This window comes from Mobula hypostoma, chromosome 2 (assembly GCF_963921235.1).
Source record: "Mobula hypostoma chromosome 2, sMobHyp1.1, whole genome shotgun sequence".
Lineage (NCBI taxonomy): Eukaryota > Metazoa > Chordata > Chondrichthyes > Myliobatiformes > Myliobatidae > Mobula > Mobula hypostoma.
This window is the reverse complement of record NC_086098.1, coordinates 28695164-28710832: the sequence shown is the minus strand read 5'-3', so window position 1 is coordinate 28710832 and position 15669 is coordinate 28695164. Positions and strand designations below refer to the sequence as shown.

General features: G+C 41.6%; 1 protein-coding gene across 2 annotated transcripts in view; it reads right to left on the bottom strand.

Annotated features, from left to right (window-relative positions):
• LOC134338749 (ectonucleotide pyrophosphatase/phosphodiesterase family member 3-like) overlaps window positions 1-12254 on the bottom strand; it is a 103550-nt gene extending 91296 nt beyond the window's left edge. Inside the window, exon 1 of one of the 2 annotated variants that reach the window (XM_063034802.1) lies at window positions 12042-12254. In XM_063034802.1, the coding sequence (XP_062890872.1) occupies window positions 12042-12129 (88 nt within the window). In that variant the 5' untranslated portion in view covers window positions 12130-12254. The remainder of the gene's footprint in view (window positions 1-12041) is intronic. The other variant, XM_063034795.1, reaches the window with a different exon arrangement.
• Window positions 12255-15669: the final 3415 nt, after the last annotated feature.

Sequence of the window (15669 nt, the reverse complement as noted above, 5' to 3'; positions counted from 1 at the left end):
AGCCCAGGCTAACCAGAGGGATGCCAGTAGACTATGGCAGGGTCTAAATAAGATCATCGGGCGCAAAGAAAAGGCTGGGAATATCAATAACTGTGGCACTTCTCTTCCTGATGAACTTAACGTATTCTGCGCAAGATTCGAACAGAAGAGGAGAATCCCGCTCCCTCCGGATGAACCAGACCTGGTGGCATCGAGATTCGTCGTCACCGAGGAGGACGTTAGAAGGGCCTTCCTGAAGATAAATCCAAGGAAGGCGACTGACCCAGATGGTGTCCTGGGATGGGTTCTCCGGGCCTGCGCAAGCGAGCTAGCTGGAGTGTTTGCTGACATCTTCAACTGCTCCTTGCTTCAGTCTAAGATCCCCTCGTGTTTTAAGAAGGCAACGATAATCCCAGTGCCGAAGAAGAGCAAGGTGGCATGCCTGAATGACTATCGACTTGTGGCTCTGACATCAATTGCTATGAAGTGCTTCGAGCGATTGGTTATGGCACACATCAACCACAGCCTACCGGTCAACCTCGACGCTTTGCAATTCGCCTGCCGGAGCAACAGGTCAACGGCAGATGCCATCTCTCTGGCCCTACTATTTTCTATTTATGATTTGTAATTTAAATTTTTAATATTTACTATCGATTTGTACTCCAGGAAGCATGAAGCGCAGAATCAAATATCACTGTGATGATTGTACATTCTAGTATCAATTGTTTGGTGACAATAAAGTATAAAGTATAAAGTACTATCAATATCAGATTATCTTAATTAGTTACTTGTTTTCTCATTCATGTTTTGATAATATTCTATCTCATTCTCATTGAGTTCTGTTTAAACTCTGCAATCTTTCCAAGACAACTCATTCTACATGCGGTACCCTGGGTTAGGTCTGACTAAAATCCCTGTACAATGGTTGCAAGATATTCCTCCCTTTATACTCCACTTTGCTCATACTGAAAGTCAGCATTCTACTGGCCTTCGGAATTGCTCTTTGTAACTGCAGGCTAATTTTCCATATTTCCTGTGCAAGTGCAGCCAGATCACTGTGGCGGAGGCATTCTGCACTCCCCTTCCATGAGAGAAATTTTCTGGTTTCTGCCATTGACTAGATCCCTGCCAACTTATTTACATCCTTTTTGTGGCCTCCCTATTTCATCAGCTCAACTTAGTTCCCTTGGGCCATCAGCAAATTTTGCTGCCTTCATCCAAATACTTAACAATAATGGTTAAAATGTTGAGGCCCACCTTTGCAGTATCTTGTTTGTTACAACCTACCAATGTGAGAAAGATCCATTTAAGTTTACTCTCTGTTTCCTGTCTCACAGTCAAACCTCTAACCACTCCACTTGGTACTTCTTCAATAAGCTTCAATAAATTGCTCAAATATGATTTCCTTTTCTGATCATCTTGATTTTCTTTTATTTAATAGCCCTGTTATAATATAGTTAGAAAAGACTTCCAACATTTTTCTCTATACTTATGCTTTCCTGTTTTTCTCTCTTCCCCTTCAGCTGATCCTAAAAAAAATCTGGCAATTTATGATTCCAGATTCTTCTGCATTTTCCCTCACTTTTTGTCTCAGGTGTATTGATCACCAGCCCTTGAGGGTTTATCCAATTGAATTTCTCCTGTATACTTCATCTCCTTATTTAACCCCATTCATCAAATCAATCATTTGGTCACTTTATTTATCAACAAACGCTGGTGTCTATTTCTTTGGTTGAAATCCATTTTTTTTGTTTGATTGTCCCTTTATAAAGCACCCTGGAACACTTACGTTTGTTAAATGCACCCTGCTGCAAGGGAATTTTCCTTCATGCTCATGTTCCTTTTGTATGCTTACTTAAAACACATGGGAGTAAATATTTTAATCACAGTCCAACCTGAACAGAAAACAACCCAACTTAAGCAACACACACAAAATTCTGGAGGAACAGCAGGCCAGGCATCTATGGAAAAGTGTAAACAGTCGACATTTTGGGCTGAGACCCTTCTTCAGAACTCAACTTAAGTATGTGTTAGATTAGTTTAAGCAAATATTGCCTCTGGCCACCAAGATACAGCAAACCTTGAGAATAATACCAAAATACGATCACATATGAGTAAATTCACATCTGAAAACTTTCAAATTATTTGGATGGCCTGCTATTATGAACAAAGTCGTAAAGTTATACAGCATGGAATCAGGCAATTCAGCCCAACTCATCCATGGTTACCAAAGTGCCTTTCAGAGCCAACCCATCTACCTGCACTTGGTCCATATCCTCTAAACCTGTAATCCATAAACCTGTCCAAATGTCTTTTAAATGTTATCTACATGAGGGCAGCATCCATTATCAGGGACCCTTGCCACCCAGCTCACGCTCTCTACTCATTGCTGCCATCAGGAAGAAGGTACAAGGGCCTCAGATCACACACCACCAGGTTCAAGAACAGTTATTACCCCTCAACCATTACACCTTTCAACCAAAGGGGATAATTTCGCTCAACCGCATGTTCCCACAACCCATTAACTCACTTTCCATAAGACCATAAGGCATAGGAACAAAATTGGGCCATTTGGCTCATCGAGTCTGCTCTGTCATTCAATCATGGCTGAGTCTATTTTTCCCATCCTCAGCCCCACTCCCTGGCCTTCTCCCCATAACCTTTGATGCAGTATTAAATCAAGAAACTTATCAAGCTCTGCCTTAAATATACCCAAAAGCTTGCCTCCACAGCTGTCTGTGGTAATAAATTCCACAAATTCACCACGCTCTGGCTAAAGAAATTTCTCCACATCTCTATTTTGAATGGATGCCCCTCTATCCTGAGGTTGTGCCTTCTTATCCTAGACTCTCCCACCATGGAAAACATCCTTTCCACATCCACTCTGTCTAGGCCTTTCAAAATTCAAAAGGCTTCAATGACATCGCCAATCATCCTTCTAAATTCCAGCGAGTACAGACCCAGAGTATTCAAACATTCCTCGTATGATAACCCTTTCATTCCCAGAAACTTCCTTGTGAACCTCCTCTGAACCTTCTCCAATGCCAGCACATTTTTGCTTAGATGAGGAGCCCAAAAATTTTCACAATACTCAAGGTGAGGCCTCACCAGTGCCTTATAAAGCCTCAGCATCTTGTATTCCAGACCTCTTGAAATGAATACTAACATTGCATTTGCCTTCCTCATCACCAACTCTATCTACAAGTTAACCTTTATTGTGGACACCCAAGTCGCTTTGCATTTCAGATTTTTGGATTTTCTCCCTGTTTAGAAAATAGACTGCAAATTTATTTCTACTAGCAAAGTGCATGACCATGCATTTTCCAACACTGTATTTCATTTGCCACTTTCTTGCCCATTCTCTGTATCTGCCTAAGTCCTTCTGCAGCCTAGCTGTTTCCTCAACACTACCTACCCCTACATTAATCTTTGTACGAGCTGCAAACTTGGCAACAAAGCCATCTATTCCATCATCTGAATCATTGATATACAGCATAAAAAGAAGCAGACCCAACACCAACCCCTGCGGAACAACATGAGTCACTGCCAGCCAGCCAGAAAAGGATCCTTTGATTCCCACTTGCTGCCTGCTACCAATCAGCCAGTACTCTAACCATGCCAGTAACGTTCCTGTAATACCATGGGCTCTTGGTAAGCAGCCATTTGTGTGCCGCCTTGTCAAAGGACTTCTAAAGGTCCAAATATACAATACCCACTATATTCCCTTTATCTATCCTACTTGTAATCTCCTCAAAGAATTCCAACAGGTTCGTCAGGCAGGATTTTCCCTTAAGAAAACCATGCTGACTTTGTACTATTTTGTCCTGTGTCACCAAGTACTCCATCACCTCATCCTTAACAATTGACTCCAACAGCTTCCCAACCACTGAGGTCAGGCTAACTGGCCTATAAACTTCCTTTCTGCTGTCTTCCGCCTTTCTGAAAGAATGAGGTGACATCTGCAATGTTCCAGTCCTCTGGCATCATGATTCAATGATTTTTGATAGATCATTACTAATGCCTCCATATTCTCTACCACTTCGTCTTTCAGAACCCTAGGGTGGAATTCATCTGGTCAGGGTGACTTAGGTACCCTTAGGTCTTTCAGTTTTTTGAATACCTTCTCCCTTGTAATAGTAACCACATTTCCTCTTCCCTCACACCCTTTAACATCTTGCACACTGCTAGTGTCTTCCACAGTGAAGACTGAGGCAAAATAGTAATTTAGTTCATCTACCCTCTCATTATCCCCTGCTATTATTTCTCCAGCCTCATTTTCCAGCAGTCCTCTATCCATTCTCATCTGATGGTGTGGTGTCTTTTGCACACTGGTTGAACGCACAAATTGGTGTAGGATTTTATTGATTCTATTATAGACTTATTGAGTATGCCCACAAGAAAATGTATCTCAGGGTTGTATATGGTGACATATATATACTTTGATAATAAATTTAGAAACATAGAAAACTGTTACAGCACAATACAGACCCTTCAGCCCACAATGCTGTGCCAAACATGTACTTACTTTAGAAATTACCTAGGGTTACACATAGCCCTCTATTTTTCTAAGCTCCATGTACCTGTCCAGGAGTCTCTTAAAAGACCCTATCATAGCCGCCTCCACCACCGTTGCTGGCAGCCCATTCCACGCACTCAGCGCTCTCTGCATAAAAAACTTACCCCTGACAGCTCCTCTGTACCTACTTCCAAGCACCTTAAAAATGTGCCCTCTCTTCAGCTCTGGAAAAAAGCCTCTGACGATCCATATGATTAATGCCTTTCATCATCTTAGATACCTCTATCAGGTCACCTCTCATCCTTTGGCAATGAAGAAAGCTAATGGCATGTTGGCATTCATAACAAGGAGAGTTGAGTATAGGAGCAAAGAGGTCCTTCTGCAGTTGTACAAGGCCCTGGTGAGTCCCCACCTGGAGTATTGTGTACAGTTTTGGTTTCCAAATTTGAGCAAGGACATTCTTGCTATGGAGGGAGTGCAGCGTAGGTTCACTGGGTAATTCCAGGGATGGCAGGACTGTCATATGTTGAAAGATTGGAGCGACTGGGCTTGTAGGCACTGGAATTTAGAAAGATGAGAGGGGATCTGATTGAAACCGAAAAGATTATTAAGGGATTGAACACGCTAGAGGCAGGAAACATGTTCCTGATGTTGGGGGAGTCCAGAACCAGAGGCCACAGTTTAAGAATAAGGGGTAGACTATTTAGAACAGAGTTGAGGAAAAACTTTTTCACACAGAGGGTTGTGGATCTGTGGAATGCTCTGCCTAAGGCGGCAGTGGAGGCCAATTCTCTGGATTCTTTCAAGAAAGAGTTAGATAGAGCTCTTAAAGGTAGCGGAGTCAAGGGATATGGGGAGAAGGCAGGAACGGGGTACTGATTGTGGATGATCTGCCATGATCACAGTGAATGGCGGTGCTGGCTTGAAGGGCCGAATGGCCTACTCCTGCACCTATAATCTATTGTCTATCCACATGATCAATGCCTCTCATTATCTTGTACTCCTCTATCAGGTCACCTCTCATCCTCTATCGCTCCAAGGAGAAAAGGCCGAGTTCACTCAACCTATTCTCATAAGGCATGCTCCCCAATTCAGGTAACATCCTTGTAAATTTCCTCTGCACCCTTTCTATAGTTTCCACATCCTTCCTGTAGTGAGGTGACCAGAACTGAGCACAGTACTCCAAGTGGATTCTGACCAGAGTCCTATATAGCTGCAACATTACCTCTCGACTCTTAAACTCAATCCCACAGTTGATGAAGGCCAATACACCGTACGCCTTCTTAACCACAGGGTCAACCTGCGCAGCAGCTTTGAGTGTCCTATACACTTGGACCCCAAGATCCCTCTGATCCTCCACACTGCCAAGAGTATTACCATTAATACTATATTCTGCCATCATATTTGACCTCCATCTTCCACTTCAGTTTTGCATCCTATCGATGTCCCGCTGACAGCCCTCTACACTATCCACGAGACCCCCCAACCTTTGTGTCATCAGCAAATTTACTAACCAATCTCTCCATTTCCTCATCCAGGTCATTTATAAAAATCATGAAGAGGAGAGGTCCCAGAACAGATCCCTGAGGCTCACCATTGGTCACCAACCTCCATGTAGAATAGGACCTGCCTTTGCCTTCTGTGGGCAAGCCATTCCTGGATCCACAAAGCAATGTCCCCTTGGATTCCATGCCACCTTACTCTCTCAATAAGCCTGGCATGGAGTACCTTATGAAATGCCTTGCTGAAATCCATATACACTACATCTACTGCTCTACCTTTGTAATGTGTTTAGTCACATCCTCAAAAAATTCAATCAGACTTCTAAGGCATGACCTGTCTTTGACAAGGCCATGTTGACTATTCCTAATCATATTATATCTCTCCAAATGTTCATAAATCCTGCCTCTCAGGATCTTTTCCATCAAGTTACCAACCACTGAAAAAAGACTCACTGGTCTGTAATTTCCTGGGCTATCTCTACTCCCGTTTTTGAATAAGGGAACAATATCTGCAACCCTCCAATCCTCCGGAACCTCTCCCATCCCCATTGATGATGCAAAGATCATTGCCAGAGGCTCAGCAATCTCCTCCCTCGCCTCCCACAGTAGCCTGGGGTACATCTTGTCCACTTCCAACTTGATGCTTTCCAAAAGCTCCAGCACATCCTCTTCCTTAATATTTACATGCTCAAGCTTTTCAGTCCACTGTGAGTCATCCCTATAATCGCCAAGATCCTTTTCTGTAGTGAGTACTGAAGCAAAGTATTCATTAAGTACCTCTGCTATCTCTTCTGGTTCCATACACACTTCTTCACTGTCAAAATTGATTGGTCCTATTCTCTCACGTCTTATCCTCTTGCTCTTCACATACTTGTAGAATACCTTGGGATTTTCCTTAATCCTGCTTGCCAAGGCCTTCTCATGACCCTTTCTGGCTCTCCGAATTTCATTCTTTAGTTTGTTCCTGCTAGCCTTATAATCATCTAGATCTCTGTCATCACCTAGTTTTTTGAACCTTTCATAAGCTCTTCTTTTCTTCTTGACTAGATTTTCAACACCCTTTGTACACCATGGTTCCTGTACCCTACTCATTGGAATGTGCCTATGCAGAACGCCACATAAATATCCCCTGTACATTTGCCACATTTCTGCCGTACATTTCCCTGAGAACATCTGTTCCCAATTTATGCTTCCAAGTTCCTGCCTGATAGCTTCATATATTCCTTTAGTCCAATTAAATGCTTTCCGAACTTGTCTGTTCCTATCCCTCTCCAATGCTACTGTAAAGGAGATAAAAATTGTGATCACTATCTCCAAAATGGTCTCCCATTGAAAGACCTGACACCTGACCAGGTTCATTTCCCAACTCCAGATCAAGTACAACCTCTCCTCTTGTAGGCTTATCTACATATTGTGTCAGGAAACATTCCTGAACACACCTAACAAACTCCACCCCATCTAAACCCCTTGCTCTAGGGAGATGCCAATCAATATTTGGGAAATTAAAATCTCCCACCACAACAACCCTGTTATTATTGCATCTTTCCAGAATTTGTCTTCCTATCTGCTCCTTGATGTCCCTGTTACTATTGAATGGTCTATAAAAAACACCCAGTAGAGTTATTGACCCCTTCTGGTTCCTAACTTCCAACCACAGCGACTCAGTAGACAATCCCTCCATAAGTTCCTCCTTTTCTGCAGCCATGACACTATCTCTGATCAACAGTGCCACGCCCCACCTCTTTTGCGTCCTTCCCTGTCCTTGCTGATACATCTAAAGCCTGACCATTCCTGCCCCTGAGCCATCCAAGTCTCTGTAATGGTCACAACATCATAGCTCCAAGTGCTGATTCACGCTCTAAGCTCATCCGCTTTGTTCATGATGCTTCTTGCATTAAAATAGACAGATCTCAAACCATCAGTCTGGGCACATCCCTTCTCTGTCACCTGCCTATCCTCCCTCTCGCACTGTCTCCAAGCTTTCTCTACCTGTGAGCCAACAGCCTGTTCATTCTTTTCTTCAGTTCGGCTTTCACCCCACAACAATTCTAGTTTAAACTCTCCCCAAAAACCTTAGCAAACCTCCCTGCCAGAATATTGGTTCCCCTCGGACTCAAGTGCAACCTGTCCTTAATGTACAGGTCACACCTGCCCCAAAAGAGGTCCCAATGATTCAGAAATCTGAACCCTGACCCCTGCTCCAATCTCTCAGCCACATATTTATCCTCCACCGCACTCTATTCCTATACTTATTGTCGCGTGGCACAGGCAGTAATCCCGAGATTACTACCTTTGCGGTCCTGCTTCTCAACTTCCTTCCTAGCTCCCTGTAGTCTTTTTTCAGGACTTCTTCCCTTTTCCTACCTATGTCATTGGTACCAGTATGTATCACGACCTCTGGCTGTTCACCTTCCCACTTCAACTTACATGTAACCACCTGTACAAGTTCCTCCGGCAGTTTTGTCCATATACCTGTCATCCTTTAAATCTTTATCTTCACACCTCAAACTCATGCCCTCCAGTTTCAGATTGTGCCACCCTTGGAAAAGGACGTTATTTATGCCCCTCATGATTTTTAAACCCATTTGAGAGTGGTGGCCAAATTGGTGATAATCTTCTAAACAATTCTGTTACATGAGATGGCAATTTTGAGCAGAGGTGATCATTGACTAATGAATTAGTAACAATATTTTTGGAGGATGAGTCCTGTTGCTTACTTGTATGTATTCATTGTTTGACTATTAACAGAGACCAATTGAAATAAATGAAGCATTTTGGAAAAACTGTTCAAAATTATTAATATTAATATTTTCAAACAACAGTTGAAAAATAGCAATTTCTAAACAGTATTGTTATTATTAGTGTGGTGGGGTGGAGATACATCTCTACCAAAAGAGGTGTAAGGCGCTCCTTTCCTCGGCTACTCTGCAGATCACCCTTGGGCAACTGCGTACTCTCAATCAGAGTCACGTGAAGCCATGGGGGTAGGTGGTAGATAGTCTTATGAGCAGCTGGTATATATCACAAGTCCTGGTTATGCACCATTGACGCCAGGCAGACAATGTCTGGAGTATTGATAATGGCTGGGGTCACTTGACTTGTAAAGATACTGCCCAGAAGAAGGCAATGGCAAACCGTTTCTGCAGAGAAATTTGCCAAGAGCAATCATGGTCTAGACTATAATCATCCACGTCATATGACATAGCACATAATGATGCTGGTGATGATGATTGTTATTGTAACAATTGGCTACCTAGATACCAATGTGTACATCAGGTCTGTGAGGATTTCAAAATGTATCTGCCAATGTCACCTGTGAAAATATCTCACTGATCTCAGGTTGTAAAAAAATCATTTGGTTGTAAAGATAACCATCATATATCTTTTTATGCAACATACATCAAAGTTGCTGGTGAACGCAGCAGGCCAAGCAGAAGAGTGAACTCTTCCTTCAGTTAGTCCTGACGAAGGGTCTCGGCCTGAAACGTCGACTGCACCTCTTCCTACAGATGCTGCTTGGCCTGCTGCGTTCACCAGCAACTTTGATGTATGTTGCTTGAATTTCCAGCATCTGCAGAATTCCTGTTGTTTGCATTTAAATATATCTTTTTATTATGGGTTGGATTTGCAGAATTGGGGGTGAAACTGCATGCTGCATGCCAGCATAGTTTTTGCATGTGTCTTCATGGGCACATGTGTCACAGGTTTGCCACCCCTGCCCCCTGCAATCCAGAGAACCAGCCGCAGCCTTATAGTCTGATACATTCCTAGTCTGAGTCCAGTCTCAGCGTAAACTCAAGCCCTCTAGACCTGGAAACATCCTTATGAATCCTTTCTCAACCCCCTCTAGCTCTATCATATCTTTCTTTAAATATGGTATACTATATTCCAACATCTCATAAATGTCTTGAACAGCTGTAATGTGATGCCCCAACTCTTCTACTCGATGTCCCATCCAATAGGATGCCATACACTTCTTCACTATTTTGACTAACTGTGTTACCATTTTCATGGAACTATGAACTTGTATCCCTAGGTCTCAATGTTTAACAATACTCCCTAGGACTGTTTATGTCATCGCCTGGCTAACTTCCCAAAAGGCAAAACTTCAAACTTGCTTGAGTTTGTTACACCTGCAGATTCAGCTTGCCATTTTAAATAAATTATTTCCTGACTGCTTGACTGAACAGAGCAACCTTCAGATAGGTAATTAACATTGAAAACCTACAGCACAATACAGGCCCCTCGGCCCACAATGCTGTGCCGAACATGCCCTTACCTGAGAAATTACCTAGGGTTACTCATAGCCCTCTATTTTTCTGAGCTCCATATACCTGTCAAGGAGTCTCATAAAAGACCCTATTATATCCGCCTCCACCACCGTCGCTGGCAGCCCATTCCACGCACTCACTGGTCACCGAACTCCATGCAGAATATGACCCATCTACAACCACTCTTTGCCTTCTGTGGGTGGGCAAGCCAGTTCTGGATCCACAAAGCAATGTCCCCTTGGATCCCATGCCTCCTTACTTTCTCAATAAGCCTTGCATGGGGTACCTTATCAAATGCCTTGTTGAAATCCATATACACTACATCTACTGCTCTTCCTTCATCAATGTGTTTAGTCACATCCTCCAAAAATTCTATCAGGCTAGTAAGGCATGACCTGCCTTTCACAAAGCCATGCTGATTATTCCTAATCATATTATGCCTCTCCAAATGTTCATAAATCCTTCCTCTCAGGATCTTCTCCATCAACTTACCAACCACTGAGATAAGACTCATTGGTATATAATTTCCTGGGCTATCTCTACTCCCTTTCTTGAACCTCCGAAACCTCTCCTGCCCCCATTGATGATGCAAAGATCATCATCAGAGGTTCAGCAATCTCCTCCCTCGCCTCCCACAGTAGCCTGGGGAACTTCTTGTCCGGTCCCGGTGACTTACCAACTTGATGCTTTCTAAAAGTTCCTGCACATCCTCTTTCTTAATATTTACATTCTCAAGCTTTTCAGTCCATTGTAAGTTAGGTTTCAAGTTCCAAAATAATCACTCCCTATGCACGTAAATGTCCAAAAAGCGTAACTCCTTACTTGTGTTATCTACAAGTTTGTTGTGAATCATTTATAAAAATTGTTAATTTATTTGATCAAAGGTTAATCAAACCTTTGAAAGGTTTCACTCATACTTGATCTTACCCTTACATCAAAAAATAAATTATTGATGACATAACATAATAATTGTCTTTTTCCTGCACAGGAGCAAAACCCTAGATTTTTGAGCTCAAGTGCCTAGAGTGGAGTTGAACCTTCTGATTCAGACAATTGAGCCACAGCTGAAATAAACATATTGGGCTTTATTACAGATATACAATAACAGCAGATTAAAAATTGTTTTATAGCCCACCTAATCACCTATATGAAGACAAATTTTCTTCAGTCAACTTCCACATGTTAAGAAGTGACATTTGTTAGTTATTTCATAAGAACATTCAGGAAGTGAGGGAAGGTGATCAACGCCATTAGGAAGCTATTCCACTGGGAAGTTAATAGAAAGTCAGCAAAGTGTACGGTACAAAGTCAATTTTAGCACGTATTAAGGATGCTACATTTTGATTAAACATAGTTTAAACAATTTAAATGAACTTAAAGCAAGTTGGCCAAATTCAATTTCAAAACCAAAGGGTAACACAATCTCTTACCCAATACATGGAAATTTTAAGAAGAACTTCGTATGCTGAAAATCTGAAGGGTCTTTGATCTGAGATGTAAACTCTGTTTCTCTTTCCACAGATGCTTCCTGAACTACTGAGCATTTCCATAATTTTCAGTTTACAAATCTTTTACCCATTATTTGATCCACTGTAAATATGATTTTTTTTAAAAAAAGTAATTATACTCATGAAAAATCTTTCGGAAACATAATATTCATTCATAGTTTGATCACTTCAATACTGGCAGATCCAAATGTTCTTTAATTATAACACCAAGAAAAACATCTAAAGTAACAGAATAGCAGATTCCTTAAACAATCAAATCACTTACCACACACAATATTTTGAATATTTTTAGTTCGTCCTCTTTTGATAGTTTCTGTAAATTTACCATTTCTCAGTATTTTTCTCTGACACATACACAAGTTGTCAAAACTGGTAAAGGATTGTGGTTCTCCCTCTTTCTAAAACTCTCCTTACTCCTTTGCAGTCTACAAATCTGTTGATTCACATGGCATCATTAACTGTGCAGGTTGAGATCAATGTCCCTACTATTATAAATGGTAATTAAAATTTATTATATATGGTAATAGATTCCAACTGTGAGTTGTAAAATGATCAACTGACTTACTGAAATGAAACTACTAATTATTAAATGAAATTACAAAGTGTTGGTATATTTTCTATAAATTAAATGGTTTTAAATTTGGATAACTTCTACATGAGCAAGAAATACATCTGATTTCCCATTTCAAACTCCATATCATGTGAATCTTTCATCTCCTGCAGTTTTGATTCACCAGCATGAAGCTCCAATGGCATAAGTTTTGAAAATTTTAAAGGCATCCGTTAGTCTTGCAAGACCATGGATCTGCGCCTGGAAAGTCTTCACTCTCCAGGGCGTAGGCCTGGGCAAGGTTAGATTTAGATTATTAAGACACGCAGTCCTCTTTTATTGTCATTTAGAATTGCATGCATTAAGAAATGATGCAATATTTCCTCTGGTGTGATATCACAAAACACAGGACAGACCAAGACTGAAAAAACTAAGAAAACCACATAATTATGACATACAGTTACGACAGTGCAACAATACCATAACTTGATGAAGAAGTCCATGAGCACAGTAAAAATTTCGAAGTCTCTCAAATGTCCCACATCTCACGCAGACGGGAGAAGGAAGAAAAACTCTCCCTGCCGTGCCCAAACACAGTCCGACTCTGAGTCATCCAAAAACTTCGAGCCTCCGATCAGCTCTCCGACACCGAGTACTGAGCGCCGTCTCTATCCGAACGATTCAACCTCAATCTTTGTTGCCAACAGCAGGCAAAGCCAGGGATTTTGAGACCTTCCCTCCGAAAGATTCTGGATCGCGCAGTAACAACAGCAGCGAACTGGTGTTTCAGAAATTTCTCCAGATGTTCCTCTGTACTTTCACGTCTGTCTCCATCAAATCAGAATTGTCCACGGCCCCTATTTAACGGATACAATATCATTTTTCACAGGAGGGCTGCGCACACACAGTGCGCTGCTCTCTCTCCTCCCACCATTGTATGGAAGACCGGCAATTGCCCATGCTGCAAGTCTGCCCTCTCCACAACACCAATGTTGTCCAAAGGAAGGGCATTAGGACCCATACAGCTTGGCACCAGTGTCGCCGCAGAGCATTGTGTGATTAAGTGCCTTGCTCAAGGATACAACACGTTCCCTCGGCTGGGGCTCAAACTCACAACCTTCAGATCGCTAGTCAAACGCCTTAACCACTTGGCCACGTGCCCACACAAGTTTTGAAAATAGTTCCATAAAATATATTAATAAAAGATACTATTGCATAAAAAAAGTCCACGTCAGCAAAGAAAAATCTTGAGTGACTACAGATTAATATCCATTTCACTCTGAAGCATTCATATCTTTTCAACCACCATCAGCAGATGAGTCATTGGTACAAGGGGAGATTTGAAATGTTCTTCCATGAAGTTAAAAATTAATAATAAGTTTAGCTCCAGTTTTTAAAAATTAAAAAAAGATTTTAAAAGTCTTTTTTTTATTTTAGAAACTTTGTTGTCTCCCATTTCATGAAGGCAAAATACATTTGCAAATCCTCACGAGTGGTTTATGGCAACTTTGAATGTCCTCCCACCATGAGACATGAATGGAACTGGAAAATGGGGGATATCAGGCAAGATACTGTTCTTATACACTATTTTACACAATTACCTAAAAATCAAAACCTCCCCACAATGAATATCTTGGTCAATCTCAACAATGTAGTAGCAATGTAGGTCCAGATATGATAGCAATCTGTTCACACAATAAGTGTTTTAGCTGGAAAGGATCTAAAGAGCCTAATGTTATGGCATCATATGCAGTGATTTATCAAGATCCTATGTAAGTTTGAGGAACAGCATCTCATCATCCATCTGGCCATGCTGCCACATTCATAAAAGATTGAAACAGGTCCTTTGGCCCACAATGTCATGCCAACCATCGCAGTTACCTATTCTAATCTCAATGGCTTAATATGAATTCAGCTTACTTTCTCCATAGGAGAACTGGCCAATTCAGCTGCGTCAACTATCTGAGATAATAGGTTTTCTTTCTCTCTGCTAACACAGACATATCACAAATAAGAAGAAATTTCGAATGGAAGGAGAACACTACCGTGGCTGACAACTGCAGACAGAACCAAAGTAAAAGCAAAAGAGAGGGCATACAAGGAAGCCAAAGCTAGTGGGAAGATAAAGGATTGGGAAGCTTTTAAAAACTCTCACAAGGAAACTAAGAAGGTCATTAGGAAAGAAAAGATGAATTATGAAAAGAAACTGGTGACTAATATCAAAGAAGATACTAAAAGCTTTTTTAAGTGTATAAAGGGTAAAAGAGATTTGAGGGTAGATGTAGGACCAGTAGAAAATGACTCTGGAGATATTGTAATGAGAGATGCAGAGATGGCAGAGGAACTGAATGTGTATTTAGCATCAGTCTTCACAGTGGAAGACATCAGCAGTATACCGGACATTCAAAAGTGTCAGGTAAGTGAAGTTTGTGGAGTGAAAATTACGACTGAGAAGGTGCTCAGGAACCTTAATGGTCTGAAGATGATTGCGGAGGCATTAACAATGATCTTTCAAGAATTGATAGACTTTGGCATTGTACCGGATGACTGGAAAATTGAATATGTTACTCCGCTACTTAAGAAGGGTGGGAGGCAGCAGAAAGGAAACTATAGACCTGTTAGCCTGACATCAGTGGTTGGGAAGTTGTTGAAATAGATTGTTAGGGATGAGATTATGGAATACCTAGAGGCATATGACAAGATAGGCCAAAGCCAACATGGTTTCCTGAAAGGAAAATCCTGCCTGACTAACCCACTGCAATTTTTTGAGGAAATTACAAGCAGGATAGACAAAGGAGATGCAGTAGATGTGGTGTACTTGGATTTTCAGAAGGCCTTTGACAAGGTGCTGTACATGAGGCTGCTTAGAAAGATAAGAGTCCATGGAATTACAGGGGAATTATTAGCATGGGTGGAGCATTGGCTAATCGGCAGAAAACAGAGAGTGGGAATAAAGGGATCCTATTCTGGCTGGCTGCCGATTACCAGTGGAGTTCCACAGGGGTCGGTGTTGGGACCGCTGCTTTTTATGATGTATGTCAATGATTTGGACTATGAGATTAATGGATTTGTGGCTAAATTTGCTGATGATACGAAGACAGGTGGAGGAGTGGGTAGAGTGGAGGAAATAGAGAGCCTGCAGTGAGACCTAGATAGTTTAGGGAAATGGGCAAAGAAGTGGCAAATGTAATACAATGTTGGAAAGTGTATGGTCATGCACTTTGGTGGAAGAAATAAATGGGCAGACTATTATTTGTTACTTAGACGGGGAGAGATTTCAAAATGCAGAGATGCAAAGGGACTTGGGAGTCCTTGTGCAGGATACCCTAAAGGTTAACCAACA